Genomic DNA, 22,711 nt, shown 5'->3' on the forward strand with positions numbered 1-22,711 from the left:
TTTGCACAAATTAGACATGTCAGGACTGAATGCTTCTAACTCAATCAAGCAAAGCAAGAAATCAAAACCTAAGAGCATCGCCGCAAAATACCTGAAAGAACTCATTACCTCGAACACACACAAGGAATTAATCATATCCTTACCATACCGATTCGGTCTACTATAAAATTATTCGATCTATCTAAATTTCCTTTTGATTCATTCTCAACTTGATATTCTCTCTTGCTGTAGTACCACAATTCCTCAACCCAGGCTCACCACACGAGACCCAATCACAAGACCACATTGTCTAAGACCTATACGTCGCTGAATACTCACTCAATTACTCCCAGAAACACCATATTCTACAACACTTTACTCTGAGGAACTTCCTGTGAATCTAAATTCGTTACCTTTACTTTCCTGATATTGATACATAGAATCCCATAAGTAACATAGAATAACCACAAGTCTTGACCTCTTCCAATGAAAACTCAGTTTCTAACCGCATATACAACTCTAAAATACCCGATTGCTCCCTGTAGAATCTTGAACACATTTAAACCATTCTCAAGAGTCATTAACCCTTATTCAAACTGCAATTTACTTGACCCAATAAACATAACCACCTGTGCCTCATTGGCACTCCGACACTGCAAAATGAAGTCCTTATCCCAATACAACCAAGCAACTTCCTGCTCTTTGCACCGAGCATTCTTTACCAACCACAACTTAAGACATCCCGTGGTTTTCTTACCCTATGAAGCATAATATAACCTTTGTCAATATTTTTTTTCCTTTACTCGAGCCATCCTCGGTCTCAATTTCCGTAAGCCATAACTGATTCACCCGCACACCTCAAACAGGAACCAACATAGCACCTAACCGTGCAATTAACCACTCACAGCAGACTCCCCCACTTGGTTCGGATCCATAGATCAAAATACTCTCAATAACGCATATCACTTATACTCTATTGATGCCACAATACCATAGTGAGATTAAACTCAAATCTTTTATAAACTGATGAAAACACAGCTTATCTAGAATTTTAACTCTTCTGCAAATCTCGTAATTCACTCGCGTAACAGTCAAGCCTGCTCTCTGAAGCGACCCACATTCAAATTTCAATACTTATATTTCACTGGTAAAGGAGATCTTCTAACGGACACATAAGGATCACACAACCCCAAAATTCTTCGCAGGGGATAACCCACCTGCTTTGCCTTCAATTTAACATTTCTATATACCTTCCACCGTCACAAACCGTACGCAGTTACTTAGTCTTCTTGAGTCTGAACTCATACCACAACATGAAATTTACTTCATTCTCCACTGGGAAACATTGAAAGATCCTTCATACGCCCATAACCGGGGCTATACCTTAAATCAAGATGAAAATCAAGCACCTAATAGTTCTTCTATCCCCCAGCAGACCTTCCTCATCACTTTCAAGTCATATAAATACATCTCGCAGTACTAACATACTTACCACACAGTTATCCAGCTATCACTTCCACTAATAGGGGCAATACTGAACATATAAGTTCAAAAACACTGCCTCACACAATCAGCACCTCGGTGCTCAAGCCATAGGCTATGATCCGGCCACAAGTCCTTCAGGCTGGCCCAACCTCAAACTCACAAATATCACATTTCGCCCCTTGATCGGGGAATCACAAGCCATCAAGGCACGTCTGATACTGCGCGTACGAACGCGTTGAAGGAATTTCAAGAGTTACTTTTCAAGCTGGATCAAAGACGCACGATAAGAATTCAAGAATGTGAAGTTTTTCCCAAAGGTTCTGCAGCCTCTCGGGGATAAATACAGACGTCGCCATACCAATCCGCGAGACTCTACTAAACCTGCTCATGAGTCGCGAGAGTTATGTAACCTAGGTTCTTATACCAACTTGTCACGACCCAGACCCCGATCCGGTCGTGATGGCGCCTCTAGTGAAGACAAGGCCAGTCAACCAACCCATTTCACCTTTTCAGAATAGTTAATATTAATAAACAGTTCTAGCATAATTAAATAACCACAGTTTAAACAAAAGTTTTCTTTATTAAGTGCGGAATACAACCCAAACACAGCCCAAACTGGGGTGTCACAATTCACGAGCATCTATTAGAGTATAAATACAACTGCAAGCCCTGAAACATATAAAATAGGACTGATAAACAAAAGGAAGAAATGCGGTACTGCGAACGCTGGCAGTCACCTCACTAAACTCCGATAACTTAGCCTCTGACCAGCACAAAACCCGCTACCCGGTGAACAAATACCTGCATCTACACATGAGGTGCAGTGAGTAAAGTGAGTACTCCAACTCAATGAGTAATAAGGGTAAATAATAACTGAGCAGTAAGAAATCACGAAAAGTTCATCAATATGCTGTATAGAGCAGTCTAAAAACCTTTGAATAAAAGTAGTGAAACTGTGAAATCCTTGGAAAAACATCTTAGCTCAGTTTTAAACCTCTTTTAAAAATGACTTTTTCAACGGTTACGCAAATGAGTGCAAAACTATAGTGCAGATAAGCACAAAAATCCGCCCCTCGGGCACAAAACACAATTAACAGATAATGCCAGACGATAAGATATATATCACATGAAGTAGCACGAACAACAGATAATGGAAGACAAATGAAATAAAGTAAACACATAGAACAGTACCAGCACCGCTACGACATGTAGCCCGATCCATATATCGCTGTGGCGTGCAGCCCGGCCTATATTTTACGTCGACGACGCCCACTGGGGTGTGCAGACTCCGAGAGGGGCCCCTTATGGCCCAAGCGTAATATCAAGCCATATCGTTGCATCAAATCTAGGCCCTCGTCCTCATATCAATATTAGTATAACACTATTGCGGAGCGCAGCCCGATCCCAGAGTATCCTCACATCTGGCCCTCGGCCATACTCAGTCCAGAAATCACATAAGCCCCTCACGCATTAGTAAAAACAGTAGTTCTCAGCCTCAAAACATCATTTAATATATCATTTTAGTTTCAAAACCGAGTAAAAGTGGCTGAGTTGTACAACGAGATGTGTAGGCGATGTTTCGAGATTAGGTATGTTCCTTTTGACCCTTTCGAGGGTGGAGGTATTGACTCCGGCGATGCGTCATATGGAGAGGAATCTCCCCTCATCGTGTATTGCTCCTTGTCAACTATTTTAATCCCTCTCTTTTCATGGGATTTCATCCTTTTGGCGAAGTGGGGTCGACGCTGTCTTCGGGCAGTGTGCCATCTGAATAAGACGTTCATGCCTTGTGCCATCTTTGATTGGTACCAAGTTCGGCATCCCAGCCCGAGCTTAGACGGGCTCAAGAGAATGGCCTTTGTGGTGATCGTCGTTTGCAATCCGTCAATGATTCGAGATGCGGGTAAGATTTGGTTCGTTAGTCTGAACTGCCCCATTGACTTTGGTCCGACATCATTGGTATGCTTGATCGAACCACCTGAATTCATGAACTCATGTTTTATTTGAAGTAGATCAAATGAGGGAGAGGATTACTAATGTGTCAGTGTGAGGCCAATTTGAAGTCTCAATGCCTTTTTTGCTGGATGTAAGGGCGTCCTCCAAAACGTATCTCGGAGCCATCTTTTCCTAGTAACGAGCATTTTTACTTTCCATTTTTAGAAGTCTTCAGAGGGTGTTGCCGCTTCTCTGCTGTCGTGGCAATACTTCGTGGCTCATTTTCTTCGTTCTGCCTGGTTTCCCTCCTCCATTGGGGCTGAATTCGAGCCTGATTGCTCGACAGTGCTCGACAATGATTTTTATTGAGTAGCACAGCTGTTCTCCTCCTGAGCTAGTGACCATTTCCAACCCCGTGGCTGCGCGCGCTCTGCGATTCCTACGATAGGTTGCAGTTCCTTTGAAGGGGTCTTGGTCGAATAGGCCTGAGTCGTTAGGCATCCCTAGTTTCGCTTATGGTGATCACGATTTGGTATAACAATGGTGAAATCGTACTCTACCGGGTGGGATCCCCCTGTCGACTGTACCTCATCTGATCTGGTTTTACTGAAGATTCCTTGAGGATATTGCCCTCGAGCTATTTCCCGATCGTTGCGAGGTAGGTTGCATCTTGTGGCGTTCCTCCTATCCGCACCGCATGGGTGGTACCTCCACCTGTTTGGCATTAGTCTCTTTGTCGGGAGCCTGCTTGGGTACACCGAGCCCGAGGAGGCTTCCGGATGGTCGTCCACGGCCCTGTTTCGTGGTTGGTGCCTAGTACGGGCATCCGACCAGATCTCGGTTGGGTATCAGATCAAGCTTCATTTAAAATGTCCTGAAGTCGTCGAGAATGGTTCGTTTAGGCTTCAGGCAAAGGCTTGTGTTGCCTAGTCAATTGAAACCATGGGCGATCTCGTTCGTTCTATTAGGTAATGAGGCACAACTTCCTGTGGCATTTCAATCTCTCTTATTTCAACCTCAGATGTGTCGGGCTCTCCCATTGCTGCTTTGATGGCATCGACGTATGCCCCTGCGGAGGAATTTACTGGTACGGTAAGCGAGTTTGTAAGGTCAGGCTCTAGGTTATGGCGCCATATCATGGTTCCTTTTGAGAGTGTTTCCCCGAACTTCTTCAGCGAGATGGGCTCGAACTCATCATCTTGAAGGTTGTTGCCTTTTACCATGAACGTGTAAGCGGTGGTGCGCTCGTCGGGATCCGATGTCCTATCGTACTTAGGGAGTTTTGGCATTCTGGATTTTTGTGAAATGGGTCTCGGGACCGCTTCCTTAGGGGACAACTGTTGTATGAAATTCCACGAACCTGACTCGATCCTCTTAGAGAGATCCCCAAGCATCTTTGTTATGGTAGGGTCGGTTACTGATCCGTTATTGCTCGATCTCTCGGGTATTCATCCAGTGTGGGGAGCTGTTTCCGACGCTACTATGCTGGGAGTCTCAAGGTGGCTTTGTAGTTGAGCGACCCTATGCTTCTCGAGCTTCTCGTGAAAACTCACTTCCCGTGCTTCTCGAGCATGGGTGTTTTGGGCTTCATGTCGGTTGATTTGATGTATGCTCATATCGGTGTGCGAGGCTTCGTCGACCTGTTGCATGCCTCACGAACCTGCCTCCGCTAGAATCGACCCAGATACATTATCGGGATTCTGTGGCATTGCGCCAACCACTGGAACAACCACACCATTTCCGCCGTCATTTTCAAGGATGTCGTTCTCGACTCTGTTTACCGAGCCTGACATTTTCACCTAAAATCAAAGGATCTTGGACAAGAAAAAGTGTGAAAGATAATGTGTGTTTGTGCAATGAAACCATCAAGAAAATAATCACTATTATTTTTAGCCCCACGGTAGGCGCCAAACTGTTTACCGTGAAAATGGTAACAACAATTAAATTTGTAAATGGGATTCTAAAAATACATGATCTATTGTCGAGCTAGTTGTTAAAGTAGATGATGCTAAGAATGTGACATTTAATTATGAAATGCAAGCTAAATCGAGGCAGTAATCAAACCGAGGGGCCTACCGCCCCGATATAGGACTAGTCGATGGGTGACCTCGGGGTCGATGTCAGGGCCGAGCTCGAGGTATCGGGGGTAGTCGGGAATAGGATAACAATTAAGATATGATCAAACTAGGCTCTTTATATCTAATACCAAGCAATAAAATGAAGAACAAGCAGGAGAGCCATTAATATTAAAGCAGCCTCGGGCCAGTGAGAGCAAGTTTAGAAGGAAGAGAGAGAGATATTATTGCACTTGTGAAGAAATGGAGCAACCTCAGCCTTTTACAAGGTAGTGCTAGTTCCCTTTATATAGGATGGGAGCTTGGCTATATTACAATGTGTGTTAATTATTAAGTACGGAGATGGGACGGCTAGACGCGACACCTCGGCATAGGCTCTGGATAGGCCGACCCTGTCAGACTTTGCCGTGTGCCTTGGCAGCTTCCCCTTCTGTCCTGGCATTGATCTCCGTCTTCTCTGAGTTGGGCCTCGATGAGCCCTGAGGGAGGGGACTTAGCCGTGGCTTCACGTCGTCGGGGTCTCGAGGCATCCCTTCGAAATGACTTGATAGTAAGAAAATAAGTCTTCAGATTTTTGCCGCATAAAGGATCTTCCCTAGACATAGATCTAAGCATTTATATATCGAGGGATGGATCTTCCCTTGACATGGATCTTTTCCGAAGCATTTATATACTTGGGGATGGGTCTTCCCTGGCTGGAGTGGGCCCTACTCAGTATTAAGCCATTGTTGGTCAGTTGATGTATATATTCTGGGATGGATCTTCCCTGGGCCGGATTGGCCATATATAGTACTGAGTGATTGAGCATGATGAGTAGAAAGTGTGAGATAGTGACATTGAGTACTTTGAGAGTGTGAGTACATGATTCATCTCTGAAATACATGGCATTTACATGCACACATGACATACAGACATAGAGATGCATTTTCCTCATACTGTATGGTATAACGTTATTCATGACTTCTCACACATATTGATATATAAGCATAGATAGATATTTTCACTAATATACTTGAAAAGCTAAACTATTTTTCGGAAAAACTATGAGAAAGTTGAGCATCTTATCTCTGAGTTACTTTTTTTATTACTTGCTTTACGTTGTTATGCACTGTTGTTAGCTATTGGTGTTGGACCCGACCTTTGTTTAAGCTCGTAACTACTTTCAACCTAAGGTTAAGTTTGCTACTTATTGATTACATGGGGTCGGTTGTACTCATACTACACTTCTGCACCTTGCGTGCAGATGTTGACTGATAATGTTTCTATGATTGACGGAAGCTGGGATTGAAGACGTACTTGTGTTTTGGTTGTAGCTGCCTCTTGTTTATGGTAGCTTTAGATTTATTAAACTCTATTTATGTACTTTTCAAATAGAAGATGTATTTACTTCATATCATCTTTGTAAACTCTATTCTTATGAGCTCATGATTTATATTACCAGTCCTTGGAAACGTATAGGTGTGATGCCCCAAAATGTCATCACTTGTTTTAAAAGTTAATTCTGTGTTCCGAGGCCTTAAAAACCTCTTTTTGTCTTACCTCAATTTGCGTGCGCAGTCCGAGCACGTTTCCGGAAAGATTTTATGTGAAAACAAAGTAAAATATGGAAATTAGCTTTTAAAATTGAATAAAGTTGACTTTGGTCAACATTCTTGGTAAACAGACCCGGACTCGTGATCCGACGCTCTCATAGGGTCTGCAGTAAAATATGGGACTTGGACGTATGCCCGGAATCGAATTCCGAGGTCCCAAACCCGAGAAATGAATTTTTAAAGAAAATTGTTTTATGAAAAATATAAAGGTTTTTAGAAGTGAATTGATGTAAATTCTTGATGTTATCAGGTACATATATTGATTCCGTAGCCCGATACAAATTTGAAATAATAATTAAGATGAATCTGTAAAAATTGGTAAAGATTGGAGTTGGTTTGGTATAAAACGAACCTATAGTTGAGAAAATAGTAATTATTATGTTCTTGAGTGATTTCATGAATTTGAGGTTTAATTCATAGTTGTTGATGTTTTTTTGATGATTTGGTCGCATGAGCAAGTCCATTTGATATTTTTGGACTTGCGTGCATATTTGGTTTGGAGCCCCGAGGGCTCAGGTGAGTTTAGGATAGGCCGCAGAGTGAATTTGGACTTAGAGAAATAGTTGTTGCAGGTTCAGCTGTGTTGCAGGCTCCGATCTCGCAATTGTGAGGTCAAGTGTCGCAATTGCGAGCCCAACATGCTTGGCAATTGCGAGGGCTTGATCGCAATTGCAAAGAAAGCCTTGCCTGCCAGTGTTCGCAATTGCAAACCATCCTTCGCAAATGCGAAGTCATAAGAAAATGACCAGTATCGTAATTGCGACTATTTGTTCCCAATTGCGAGGTTAGCAGAAAATGCCCAGGTTCGCAAATGCGAGGCCTTATTCGCATTTGTGAGCTTTGCAATTGCGACATCTGCAACCAGTTAATTGGGATTTAGAAGGATTTTTCTTCATTTTTCAAACTCTCTCAAACCTTAAGCTCTCTTGGGCGATTTTTTAGAGAAAAGTTCTTCTCCAAATCAATTGTAAGTAATTTCTAACTCATTTTCTTTAATCTATAACATCTTTTCACATGATTTCAATTCAAAATCAATGGTTTTCATAGAGGAAATTGGGTGTTTTGGGTAGAACTTAGGATTTTCAAATTTTGGGATTTCGGACCTCGATTTGGGGTCTGATTTCAAAACAAATTATATATTTGAGTTCGTGGATGAATGAGTAATCGGATTGTGGTTTGAACCTCGGGTTTTGACCATGTGGGACCAGGGTCGATTTTTGACTTTTTGGAGACATCATTGGAAAACCTATTTTCATGCATTAGAATTGATTCATTTAGCATTTATTGATATCGTTAAGTAAATTATGGCAAAATACAAGCGAATTGGTGGTGGAAATAAGAGGTAAAGCGGTAGTTGATGCTTGAATTGTGTTCCTGGCATTGAGGTAAGTGTTTGGTCTAACCTTAGCTTGAGGGATTAGGAGTTGTGTCTTATTTGCTATGTGTTAATTGTTGAGTACGACGTATATGAATGGTGACGAGTATCTATACGTCGGTGTCAAGCATGCCCGTGAGTCTTATACTATGATTAATGTGACTCCGTTTTGTATTGTTCATGCTTTATATGATGATTTCTATTGTTGAACAAGGCCTGTGGAAGTATTATTGGTAATTGAACATTGTAGAGCGTTGGCTCAAGTTGAAAATTGAGTTGTGAAGTAAATGTGGAAAATAGAAGAGGTTAATGATATTGTCTCCCTTGGAGGGATGCTATTGCTTTTGATATTATCTCCCTTGCCGAGATGTTATTACTCATGATATTTTTTTCCTTGCTGGGATATTGTTGTTATGCTATTGTTCCTTTGCCGGGATTTTATTGTGATATTATTGATTCACTTTCCTAAATTGCTTTGTGATTGTTGCTTGGGTGAGGATAAGAGTAAAAGCACGAAAGGTGATGTCGTGCATGATTTTATGAGTGTTAATGCACGAAGGGTAATGCCGTGCCGATATTGTGAGGTAAAAGCACGAAGGGTGATGCCGTGCCGCATGATGTGCAATGTCGTGCCATGATATGAGTGATAATGCATGAAGGATAATTTTGTGCCAAGATTATGTGAGGTAAAAGCATAAATCGTTATATTGTTTCGATTCTATTGATTTTTATGGTGAGGATGAGAGTAAAAGGATGAAGGGTAATGCCGTGCACGTGTTATTGAGTTTTTTATTTTTGCTGATAATTGTATTATGGCTTCCTTTACATTCTTCTATTGGTTTTCTGTTGTTACCTGCTATTCCCCAGGGCATGTTTTCCGCTCTTTTCTTTAACTGTAAATTTATGCCTTTATATTTCACTGTATATGATTTAACAGCACATGCTTACTCGGTAGTCTTGTCTTGGCCTCGTCACTACTTTGCCAAGGTTAGGCTAGGCACATACCAGCGCATATGCTGATACTACACTCTACACTATATGCAGATCCCGATGCTACAACTCTTGGACCACTGTGAGGTTGCTGCCTTCAGTCCATCAGGCGACCTGAGGTAGTCCTACAGGTATCCGCATGCCTTGGCGTCTCCTTCTATCTTTCCATACTGTTTCTTTTATGTATTTCAGAAACAGCATTGTATTTATCTTTTGGACCCCTATTTGTTGTATTCTTAGACAGTCTGTAAAATTGTGACACCAGTTCTGGGAAGATTTTGTTTATGGATTTGTATCGGTTTTATTTTAAATTGTTATATTTCATTCTTCCACTATTTATGAAATGTTAATTACAACTATTTAAAGACTAAAAATAAAAAAGGTAAAATATTTGGAATGGTTGGCTTGCCTAGCTTTCACTAGTAGGTTCCAGGGTGGGAAATCCGGGCCGTGACAATAGAATTCGGATAATATCTTTTGTTTAATTGTCTCATTAAAAGTTATTGGAATTGGATAGTTATTAGTTGGATTACATAGCGGGTTGAGTTAGGTGCCATCACGACTAGTGGATTTTGGGTGGTGATAGAAAAATATGAAACATCCATAACTACCTTGAAAAATACAAAGGATCTATCCTAGATTACCTTGACAGAGTTGTTAAATACATTGTAGGCACAAGAGCAAAGGAGGCTTATGAGGCGAGATGGTATGGTTCAAGGAGCCCTGACAGCCAACCACAAAACTCAAAGCAAGGATAATAATGTGAAGAAAAATTACCCTCATTGTCAGCACTACGACAAAAAAGGTCATCCACCGTTCAAATGTTGGAAGAGGCTAGGTGCAAAGTTCAAATTTGCAACCAACTTGGTCATGAATATGTAATTTGCAAAGGCAAATCTCAAAAGCATGAAGCAGATGCCCAAGTCGCCAATGAAGAAGAAGAAGATCACTTCTTTGCGGCAACTTTTCTTTTAACTAAGAAATCTGATTTCTGGTTGATTAATAGTGGATGTACAAACCATATGACATATGATATAAATCTTTTCAAAGAGTTCACGTCTATGAGAAATAAGAAAGTTAGAATTGGAAAAAGTGATTATATTCTTGCTAAAGGAAAAGAAACTGTTGCAGTCGCAACAAATTCAGGTATTATGAAGTTTTCAGATGTACTTCATGTACACTGCAACAAATTCAGGTATTATTGAGTGCTGGACAACTAATAAAAAAAGGATTTAAAGTATCTTTTAAAGATAAATATTGTATCATTTATGATGCAACTGAACTTGAGATTTGAAGGGTTAAAATGAGAGATAGAAACTTCTCATTTTATCCAACAGAAGATGAAATATAAATCCAAAAAAATCCACAAAGTGCGGATAGTTCTCCAATTAAGGACATATGTGAAATGAGGCAAAGAAAACGTTGTCAATATTTCAGAAAAACAAAATCTGTAAGAAACCTCCAGGCAAAATGCAAATATGGAAGAAAGTTGATAAGCCTCAAGGCAAGATGCAAATAAAGCCGAGAAAAGAGCCAACTTATTTCACTAACAATCATAAGACGCATCAAAATAGGAAAGTGAACTCAATTTACTATAAGTCCAAAGATTAGTTGGTAGATTTACGTTTAAAGTCGTTTCAAGTTAAAGGATTACAAGACATAAATTCAAAATTTGCAGCTTCAAAAGCAAGGAGGAGTGTTAGAAATATGCTTTAGAAGCTGCTCTCAGTAAAATTATTTTATTGTTTCAGCTTAAGAGTTATTTACTGCAGTAATTTAGTTTGAATTTGAAATAATTTTGGACTAGACTTGAGGAGTGAACTAGTCTCTAGGAGTTTATTATTTTCAGCATATTTTGTGCTGATTTTGGGTCTTTTAAGTTAGTAGTTCTCTTATAAATTGTAGTCCAAATGCAGTGAATAATATAGAATTTTCCGATTCAGTTCTTTAGAGATCCTTTTACATCTATTCCGGTATATTCCTTTAATTTTCCTGTCATCTTCTACTATTATTTTTCTTAGTTTCTTTTATCAAGAACCAACATATCTGTAAGACAAAATTTTCAATATGCATTTTAGGGATAATTATTGTTTCAGCGATTACACATTTGTATCTCAGATTTCATCTCGAATTTCTCTGATCCATTTGGTAATCTACATGAACACAAAAAAAAAGTCACACAGAAATAATCATTTGAAGCCTATTTGCTATTGTTATTGTCGATTCCCAGACTTCACAGAATCTCAGCTATTTCTTTTTCTGGGTAAGTTAAAAGATTCTTCTTGAGAGACATTTTGTATGTCGGCATTCTATTCTTATTTTGTCCTTGTATGGTTATGTGCCTAAATCAATAGGCATGTTGTCACACCTCCTATTACACACCCGAAAGTATATAAGGGAGTTTTTCCACTTTAAGTGACATTATTCGAAATAGGATTATTTATTTAATTCTTTAGAGTCGCCACTTGGAATATTTTAATTGGTATCCCAAGTCACTGGTTTTATTTTAAATCCCAAATCGAGGAAATTTGACTTTCCTTTTTGAAGTCTGCGAACCAGAAATTCTATTAACCATGGAGAAGGTGTTAGGCATTTCTGGGTTCCGTGGTTCTAGCACGGTCGCTTAAACTATTATAATTGGCCTATTATCTGATTTTAATACATGTTTTAGCCTATAGTACAATTTTAAACTTATTAACCACTTTTAATTAGTTTTAGGAAGATTCAACGTTATTTAAAACATGCCTTGAACCACGCCACATGAAATACACCCGCGGTCCATGACACATTTTATTTAACGTTGTGGAGAATTGAAATTGGATCATATGAAATGCACACCCGAATTTAATAAATAAAGGAAATCAATTTAAATAGCGTGCTTAAAGCAACTACAAAATTTTGAATTAATAACAAGATTTGCGAAGGCCATGGAAAATTCAGTTGATGACACATCTTGATTTTGAAGAGTTAGTATTAATTATCCGAGGGCCATGGGTTATCTAATTTTGCTTATGGCACACCTCGAGTCAAATTGTTCGGATGATTCTCAGTTTAGAATTATGAGGGACATAAACTATTGGTGTTATTTAATATGGCACACCTCAACCTAAGTAAACAAATTATTTTAAAATAACGTAATTGAAATAATTGTTTGCACGACTACTAATTACAGGGAAGCGTTAGGCTTCTGGGCTGTACTCAGCCTAAGAGAATGAACGGACAAAGGACAGTCCATGTGATTAAGTCACTTTACTGGGCCAGCATTAGGCCCAACTCTTAAAACAAAAATTTATACAAAATCATTTAAACACATATCAATTAAGGCTTCAAGAAATCTGAAATTAAATAAACAATTTAAAGATGAAACTTTTGTTAAAATCCTATTCTTGTTGAACCAAACAAACTCTCTTAAGAGAATGAGCATATACTGAAGGCCATAGGGCCCCAGGTCGAGCTCTCAATAGAGCCAAACCTTATGGCTATGGACTGATTTCTCTGTGCCACACGTTAAGCCCAACAGTCCTTGAAGCTTTGCACTTTTAGCACATATTGGGAAATAGTAGCCTTTGGGGCATTAAACACTTAACTATTGAAATTACACAACCTGCCTTTAATAAAAATACAAGAGCATGTTTTTTCTCAATTTCAAAACAAAACAAAACCCTTCATGTTCAAAGAACATACAAACCATATGTATTTGAAAATCAGAACTACTACTAATCATCATTGAACTAACACACTTAGTGAATCTATAGTAGAGTATTATAACCATTCGAATCAAATATAAAAAATGCAACAGTATGTACTGAATTTATTCAGATGCCCAAACCAACATCTAAAAAAGGTAAAACCACAAATTAGTTAACTGTAGCCTTGTAATCACTTTCCAGCTTGAACCAATACGATCAAAAACCTAACAAAGGGAGTTTTTCATCTCAACTAGGATTATCTTATGATAATCCACACATGACAGAAAGATTCAACCCTAAATGAAATCAAAATGACAAAATCTAAAATCTAGATACAAACTCAATACACATTTTAACATTCATGGCATAATTAAATACAAGGCATGATGTAATTAAACATAAACTGATGCATAACTAAGACAGGTTTAATAGTACACATAGGCATTCAGCCAGACAAAGATCTACATCTCCAACAACGCTTCAAATTCAAACTTCATATATTGACAAAAGGTCCACAGTGGTACCTGGTTACATCAAACAAAAACAAGAAAAGTGAGCTTGAAGTTTAAGAGGAAAGCAGTAGTAAGTTTGCATCAATGGAAAAATGCCAGAGCAGCAAATCGAACCAAACTTTCAAACCAACTCAAACCATTTTCAACCTAGGTGCGCGATTTTGGAACTCTTTAGAAATTCTGACTAACAAAAGGGAACCAAAGAACCAAAAACCAAGCAAATATTTCAAGCAATTTTCAGTATTTTGGAGTTTAAAAGAAACTCAGTCGTTTTCTAAGTTTTTCAGTGTTTTTAATCTCTGAAAATCTGTACAGGAATGAAGGAAACAATGCCCTTTATAGATAGCAACTAGGGCAGCCTATGTTTTCAATTTTTAGCCATTGCCCCTTCTTCAATTTTCAATTTGTTCATTTTTACTCAGAATTCCCAACCTGCTTGTTAAACTACACCAAAACCCCACCTTCTTAGCACCTCCCTATTCAGTTACACAAGATTCTCTTGTCCAACCTCCCCAAACAACCCTTTAAAACCTTGTTATTTACCCTTAGAACCGGATACGGGTCAAGTTGACCCAAATATCAATCCCAAATCAGGCTAGCAAATCCGACCTGATTCCCCTCCTTGGGCCTCAGTTGACAGAGCCCAAATCCACTTCAAAATCAAAACCCACAAATCTAATGGGCTAACAGAGTTACCAAAATCCATAGTTCTTTTTGAAAACGAGACAAACAAAGAGCAGGGATTAATTAAAACTAACACAAAAATTAAAACAAACATAAACTAACAGGTTTTTAATTTTAATCATGCGAACAGAAAACTAATTCGAAACAAAAGAGTAATGAAGAAAAAGAAAAAAGGAAACAGAAAAATAGGAAGAATGGGGAGAGATGAGAACAAAGGTGGGGAAAGAAATGAAATAGAGATACCTAAAATAGACAAACATTAAGCTTGACAGAACTCTGGCATCTCCGATTTGACCCAAAATTGGTATTAAATGCATGTTCTCCTTGAGAACAAAGGAACAATACTAGTTTTAAGCCTAATCTTTCTTGGAAACTCGAAGACTTGGAAGATTTTTCATTTTCTTCTTTTTTAGATCCAAAAACTGGCCGGATTTGGTGATGATTTTGGGGATATTAGTGTTATATTTGTGTTTCATGGGGTGTGGGGATTGTGTGGTGAAATTTTGATGGCGGTTTGGGGTGGCGCTTCCACCGGAGATGATGAAGAGCATCAGGGCGGCGTTAAGGTTAAGGTTTAGATGAAGAAGATGAAGTGGGAGGGTACTAGGTTCTCTGATGGGGGATTCAGATATTTTTAATGGAGATGGGGGAAGTGTTTAGGGCCTTTAGATGAACCTGAGATGGAGGGCCAGGATTAATTTAAATCATATGAACTCGAAACGACGTAGTATCCCTCCCATAATACGTCGTTTCAGGGCTCTTATTGCTTGAACATTTGGACTGGGCATGGGCGTGATTTGGTCCTGATTCTGAGCGGGTTTGTGGGATTTAAACATTTGGGCTGATACAAATTGGCCCAAATCAAAGCAATTTCTTTCTTTTTCTTTTAATTTCTAATTCTCTTTTTCTCTTCAAATTGAAATAAAAACCTAAATTAACTTCTTAAAACTAGATTAATTTACCCAAAATAAGCTAATTATCCTTCATAGTAATTACAAAAATTAATTAAGTCCTAAATTAAAAGAATTCAAAATTAAAAGTTAAAAATGCAAAGTGAATTATTTTTGTGATTATTTTCATTTTTATAAACAATTAACTTACTAAAAAATGTAAAATAAATCCTAAATGCAAATGGAAAAAATATTTTTGTATTTCCAGGAATTAAATGAAATCAAGCATGCACAGAAAAATGCAAATAATTAAGAAAATTCTATATTAATTCCTATAATGACAAATAATTAAAGGAAAAATCTAATTCTTTGGGATTCTGCAGGAATAATTCATGTGGGGCAAAAATCACGTGCTCACAGCAGCCCCTCTTTGCTCGGAGACACGAAGGGTTTTCGGGCAAATATAAAATAAACAATTATGAGGGATATTTGCCCGTTTGAAACTCCATCAGAAGCATTTTTGAAAGAACCTGACCGAACCTTGCTTTAGAGGTTACCTACATATCCTTGGCTATAAAGGAATCAAGTCAGTGTAGTTCTGGAAGTTTCGGTAGCTCGGACTACCAGGAAGCTGTGATTTTACTGTTGTTGCTGCTGCTACTGATTGCTGAACTCCTTATTACACCAAAATGCAAAAAAAAACTAAACTAGATAAGCCTATCAACTACGAGTTTCAAGATTCCTATCTATAAATCTTCTGAAGCTTGATCTTGAGTCTTGGTTGGTTCTTGCTGCAGACTCCGATTTAAATCTTGATGCTCATCAGCTGCAACCGCTAGTTCATTCTTCAGCATTGGATCAAGGCGGGACATGCGAAGCTTGTGACTTTAATCATATCTCGAGCAATCCGCATCTTTCTCTGCTTCAGCACTTTGAGTTCACTTTTTTTTTTTGCTCTTTCTTCTTCTTTTCTTTATTCTGAATTGAGACTCATTCTTTTAGTCATCTCAAAATCTGTGCCTCTAGGTAAAACCTGCTCAGACACCAAAACAAACAAATGAACGAAATTTTTCTGCCCCAGTTTTTGCTAGGAAAATTTCGTGAGTTATCTGTAACTAAAATGTAAACTATTTCTTTATTTGAAAGCGATAAAATAAGGATTGTGTATCCTTGGGAATGATATTAAGGAGTGGATCCCTATATCTTACTAAAAATCAACTAGGGAGTGGAGACCCTATGTTGGCAAAAGGCAACTGGGGAGTAGAGACCCTATGTCTAAAATCTCAACTAGGGAGTGAAGACCCTATGTTGGCCAAAGGAGACTAGGGAGTGGAGACCCTATGTTGGCTAAAAGGCGACTAGGAAGTGGAGACCCTATATCTAAAATCTCAACTAGGGAGTGTATACCCTATGTTAGCAAAAGGAGACTAGGGAATGGAGACCCTATGTCTAAAATAATCTCAACTAAGGAGTGGATACCCAATGATGGCAAAAGACCACTAGGGAGTGGATACCCTATGTCTAAAATAATCTCTACTAGGAAGTGGAGACCCTATGTTGGCAAAAGGCGACTAGGGAGTGGAGACCCTATGTCTAAAATAATCACGACTAGGGGATGTAGACCCTATGCTGGCAAAAGGCGACTAGGGAGTGGAGACCCTGTGTCTAAATAATCTCAACTATGGAGTGGAGACCCTATGTTGGAAAAGCGTAAAAGTATAGATTGGGGGTCCTAAGCTACCATTTTTTGAATTTTCTTCTCTAATTTTTTTTTCAAGCTTGTTTTGTTTTCTCTTACTTTTTTTTATTATTTTCATGGAATGAGTAAATGCGGGAAAAAATTTGGAGGGGACTTCCCTTTTTGTTGCTGCAAAGCTGTTTTTAGCACTTGCACATTTCTTTTTTGGTTGCACCTGCTTCTTGCAAGGTCGCTTTGGATTGCACCTGTTTTATGTTTTTAACAAAGAATAATTGTTAGTTTGAAACAGTGGCAGATTTTGTGGCCTTGATTGTTTTTGGTTACTTGATCTCGGCCCAACCTTTTGATGAGAACCTCTGCTACTTGCTGGGTTTCTGAAGATCGATCTCTCTTCAAAAATAGAGGACCTCGACTTCCAAAATTGCACATGAGGGTTCGCTCGTATGGGACTTTGGCCTTTTCATCTTATTCTTCCTTTATGGGCACTTGACTTTGGGTTATTTTCATTTTCAATAATTTCAACTTCCGAGCATCGGCCATCATGGCCAGTTGGGATCGACTTGATGCACCCGCTGAGGCTGGGTGCTTTTCTTTGGATTTAGTTTTTGTTAAGCAGAACCCTGTAAAATTAATCATGCCACCTTTTATTTGTATTAGTTTCGGAACAGCGTTAGACCGAAAGGGATTCAAAGAAAAGTAAACAAAGGACAAAAAGTGAATTTAAAGAGAAGTGTCCCTTTCGGAGAGGAAAGAAGGACTTATTTGGAGTGTCTGCAAACTTCAATAGACATGACATGCTTCTTGGACTGGATACCCGATCTGCACAACTATCCAACTTCTCATAAACCCATTATGACCCGTGTTTTAAAATTGAGAAAACTTGCCAGGACTCTTTCAGTGCCAATGGTGGTGAGGGATTTTTTCTTTTCGATCAACGGTGACATTTGGGGGTTTTCGCCAATCAACCTCTCTCATTTCTCTTCTCACCGTTTCCTTATAGTGCTCTTTACGAGTTTTCACTAACAAGACTCTCTCATTTTAAATTTCTCTTCTCACCGTCGATTTATGGTGCCAGTGGGTTTTCACCAATAAGACTCTCTCATTTTATTTCTCTCATCTTGATTACATTAGATCCAAACAACTACGTTCTCTGATTTTGAACACCTTTCACCGATTGATCGGAAGGACTTGAATAATGTTTGGGTAAAAAGCATTTGGATCAAATTACAACTTTGGAACCGTTCAGGCGGGATTATCGCCAAACCATTATAATATCTGCCCCAGTTTCATTTTTGGTGGAAATTAAATTTTTGTTTTAGTGTGACTGAAACCCAGAGGGAGGCTGCATACGTAACCTTTCGGAATCAAATCGAACGTAGTTCAGGAAAACATTTTGTTTTTTGTTGTTTTTCTTTTTCTTTTCTTTTGTTTTGATGATTTTTTTTGCAAACGTCTTCAAGTTCCCAAGAGGTAATGAAAGAAAGGTAACCGGCTCAAATGGTTAGCAATGGGTTTGAGTGTTTGGAGTAGCGAGAATTAAAGACTTCATCATCCCAATTGGATAATGCTGTTGCTGCAGAAGGATTAGACATAGTACCTTTTGACTGTGTCTGCATTTACAGCTGTTCGAGGTCATTCCCTTCGATGTCTCCCAGGTATAACACCCATTTTGGCAATAATTTTCTGATAATGTATGGTCCCTTCCAATTAAGAGCGAACTTTCCTTTTGCTTCCTGATGGTGGGGGAGAATACGCCTCAAAACGAGTTGCCCCACTTCAAAGTTTCTAGGTCACACTTTTTTGTTGTAGGAACGGGCCATTCTTTGTTGATATAACTACCCATGGCAGACTGCGACCATTTGCTTTTCATCAATTAGGGTTAACTGTTCTAGGCGGGTTTTGACCCACTCACTGTCCTCGAATTCAGCTTCAACAATGATCCGAAGAGAAGGGATTTCAACTTCTGCGGGTATCACGACTTCAGTGCCATAAACCAAAAGATACGGGGTTGCTCCGACTGATGTGTGCAGAGTAGTGAGATATCCCAACAATGCAAATAGCAACATTTCATGCCATTGCCTGGAACTTTGGATCATTTTCCTCAGAATCGTTTTGATGTTCTTGTTTGTTACTTCGACGGCATCATTGGCTTTGGGCCGATAAGGAGTAGAATTTCGATGCATGATCTTAAACTACTCACATATCTCCCGCATCAAGTGACTATTCAAGTTTGCAACATTATCTGTAATGATAGTTGCAGGAATACCGAAACGACAAATAAGATTGGAGTGCACGAAGTCTACCACAGCTTTCTTGGTGACAAATTTGAGAGTAATTGCTTCAACCCACTTTGTGAAGCAGTCAATAGCGACCAATATAAATCTATGCCCATTTAAATCTTTTGGCTTGATCGGCCAAATGACGTCCATACCCCAGGTAACCAATGGCCAAGGTGGTGACATAGGATGCAGTTCTGTAGGCGGTACATGAATCAAGTCACCGTGCACCTGACACTGATGACATTTCCAGACAAAACTGAAACAATCTTTTTCCATAGTCATCCAATAATAGCCCGCTCGGAGGATTTTCTTTGCCAACACGTACCTATTCATGTGGGGTCCGCACACTCTTGTGTGCACTTTATACATGATTCATCCGGCCTCTTCAGCATCAACACATCTCAACAAGTTGAGATCCGGAGTCCTTTTGTATAAGACCTCACCGCTCAAGAAAAAACCACTTGCGAGCCATCTAATGGTTCTTTTTTTTTTGTCTCCACTATCTTGCTGAGGATATTCTTTAGTTTTCAGAAATCTCTTGATATCATGATACCATGGTTGAACATTCGGTTCTGCCTCAACCATGTTGCAGTAACTATGCCTTTCTCGGATTTGGATTTCCAAAGGGTCAATGTGGGCATTTCTTGGGTATGGTAACATCGAGGCCAAAGTAGCGAGTGCATCGGCCAATTCATTGTGACAACGAGGGATGTACCTAAACTCGATTGACTTGAACCGCCTACTAAACTCTTGCATATGTTGCATGTAGGAAATAAGCTTGACATCTCGAGTTTCCCATTCTCCCAGATCTTGTCGGATAATCAGATCCAAATCTCCCATGATCAACAATTCTTCGACCTCTTGGTCGACTGCCATATTCATACCCATAATGCAAGCTTCATACTCAGCAGTGTTGTTTGTGCAGAAAAATCGAAGCCGAGCTGTTACTGGGTAATTCTGACTAGTGGGTGAGATGAAGATTGCCCAAATTCCAACACCTTTTGCGTTTATAGCCCAATCGAAGAACATTTTCCAAGCATTGGTGTCTTCTTATGTTATCTCAAATGAATTTACCTTTTCATCCGAAAAGTAAGTACTCATAGGTTGATATTCATCATCAACAGGGTTTTCAGCTAGGTGATCCGCTAAAGCCTTGGCTTTCATTATCGTGTGGGTGACATAGACTATGTCAGTGAGCAGGATCTGACATTTTGCTAACCTCCCTGTGGGCATCGGCTTCTGGAATATGTACTTTAAAGGGTCCAACCAGGTAATGAGGTAAGTGGTGTAGGCCAACAAGTAGTGCCTAAGCTTCTGAGAGACCCAAGTCAAGGCACAACAAGTCCTTTCCAACAAGGTATATTTAGCTTCATAGCTTGTGAACTTTTTACTCAAATAGTAGATTGCCTGCTCTCTCTTTCCAGTCACATCTTATTGCCTGAGGACACAACAAAAAGAATTTTCCAAGACCGTCAGGTACAAAAACAAAGGCCTCCCAAGTTCAGGTAGGACCAAGACTGGCGGGTTCGACATATATTCCTTGATTTTGTCAAAAGGCTTCTTGGCACTTATCCGTCCATTTAATCACTGCATCTTTCTTTAACAGCTTGAAGATGGGTTCACATGTGGAAGTCAACTAAGCAATGAATCGGCTAATGTAGTTCAACCATCCCAGTAGGCTCATATCCTCTTTTTTGGTTCTTAGAGGAGGCAAATCTCGAATAGACTTTATCTTTGTTGGGTCTAACTCGATGCCCCTCCGACTGACTATAAATCCCAAGAGTTTTTCAGACGGAACCCCAAATGCACATTTGGCCGGATTTAGCTTCAAATCATATTTACGCAACCGCTCAAAGAATTTTCCCAGGTCTCGAACATGGTTGTCCTACGTCCTGGATTTGATGATCACATCATCCACATACACCTCTATCTCTTGGTGCATTATGTCATGTAAAATGACAGTCATGGCCCTCATATAAGTTGCCCCGGCGTTATTCAGACCAGAAGGCATGACCCTGTAGCAATAGGTGCCCCAGGGTGTGGTGAAAGCTGTCTTTTCTGCATTTTCTTCATCCATCAACTCCTGGTGATATCCTGCATAAAAATCCACGAAGGACTGTATCTCATGTTTGGCGTAGTAATCAACAAGGATATGGATATTTGGCAGAGGGAAATTGTCATTGGGACTTACTTTGTTCAGATCTCTATAGTCCACACACACTCGAGTTTTCCCATCTTTCTTTGGTACGGGAACTATATTAGCCAACCATGTGGTGTACCGGACCACTCGGATCACTCTTGCCTTCAACTGTTTTGTGACCTCTTATTTAATCTTGTCACTGATATAAGTTTTGAACTTTCTTTGCTTTTGCGGGACAGGGGGATAATCGGGGTAGGTCGGCAACTTGAGTACCACTAGATCAACACTTAATCCTGGCATGTCATCATATGACCATGCAAACATATCTTTGAACTCAAACAAAAGTTGGATCAATGTGTCCCTGGTTTTTTCATCTATGTGAATGCTTATCTTGGTTTCTTTAACTTCTTTAGAACTACCCAAGTAAACCGACTCGGTTTCATTTAAGTTCAGCTTAGGTTTATTCTCAAATTGTTCCAATTCTCGATTTATTTCCCTAAAAGCCTCTTCTTCATCATATTCTGGCTCTTGGTTCATTATTTCACAATTAGATAGTGTGTTTGGATCTGGGCATGAAGTCTGCAAGCATGTCATGTTATTTAAAGCCGCATTATTAGAACTAAAAGAAGAAATAAGAGAAAAAATAACAAAAATCAGAAAGAATAAAGAGAGATGAACGATGAAATATTGATTTGATTTCATTAAATTTTGAAGATAACATGGTTTACTTTGGAATTTAAAGACAGGAAACTAAAATAAAACATCCGAGTTACACCCTAAAATAACTCGTGATGCAGAAAAGGTGGCAAGACTGGACTACCGGGATTCCTGCCTTACTGGGAACGGAGTAGCCTTCCAATTTTGCAACTTGGCACCGGGCCACAGATACAGCACTTCAGCGGTGCTCGAGCCTTCCCCCGGTTGGACCATGTGGGTTTCATACATCATCTGCCTCATAGCTCCACATATTTATTCTATTTCCTCGGTCGTGAAGGCCTCATCTTCTTCTTCATTATACTTGGGCCTGACAAAGGTTTCGAACATAGGCGGGATCGGCTGAGGCAAAACCCAACCGTTGTTCTTTCGCTCATTTGCCCATGTTTCATCAGCTGGCGTGGCTTGGAAAAACACACCAAAGAACTTTTCGCTAGAAACCATAGTGATAGGTTCTATGATTCGTTGCAATGACGTCCCGAGCCCCTTCCCGAGTTTATAAACATGCCTGACATTTCCTTGGCAACCATAATTGATGCATTTGAGAGAAAGGGTTAAGGACAAGGGCTTCCTTCTTCACATTGGTCTGCGACCACAACCTCGAAAGCTTGATAGACTATGTAGCTTCGAGACATGGGACTAACGGGTCCCGATAAATCGACTGCTCATCTTC

The 22,711-nt window shown here is 39.6% G+C and overlaps 1 protein-coding gene across 1 annotated transcript; it reads right to left on the reverse strand.

Moving 5' to 3' along the window:
* Positions 1-19,556: 19,556 nt before the first annotated feature.
* Positions 19,557-20,213, reverse strand: LOC138889912 (uncharacterized). The gene has a single exon (XM_070173256.1). It carries the CDS (start codon positions 20,211-20,213, stop codon positions 19,557-19,559), a length of 657 nt encoding a protein of 218 aa, XP_070029357.1.
* Between the last annotated feature and the right edge of the window lie 2,498 nt (positions 20,214-22,711).

The sequence above is a fragment of the Nicotiana sylvestris genome, chromosome 4 (genome assembly GCF_000393655.2).
Source record: "Nicotiana sylvestris chromosome 4, ASM39365v2, whole genome shotgun sequence".
NCBI classification, from domain to species: domain Eukaryota; kingdom Viridiplantae; phylum Streptophyta; class Magnoliopsida; order Solanales; family Solanaceae; genus Nicotiana; species Nicotiana sylvestris.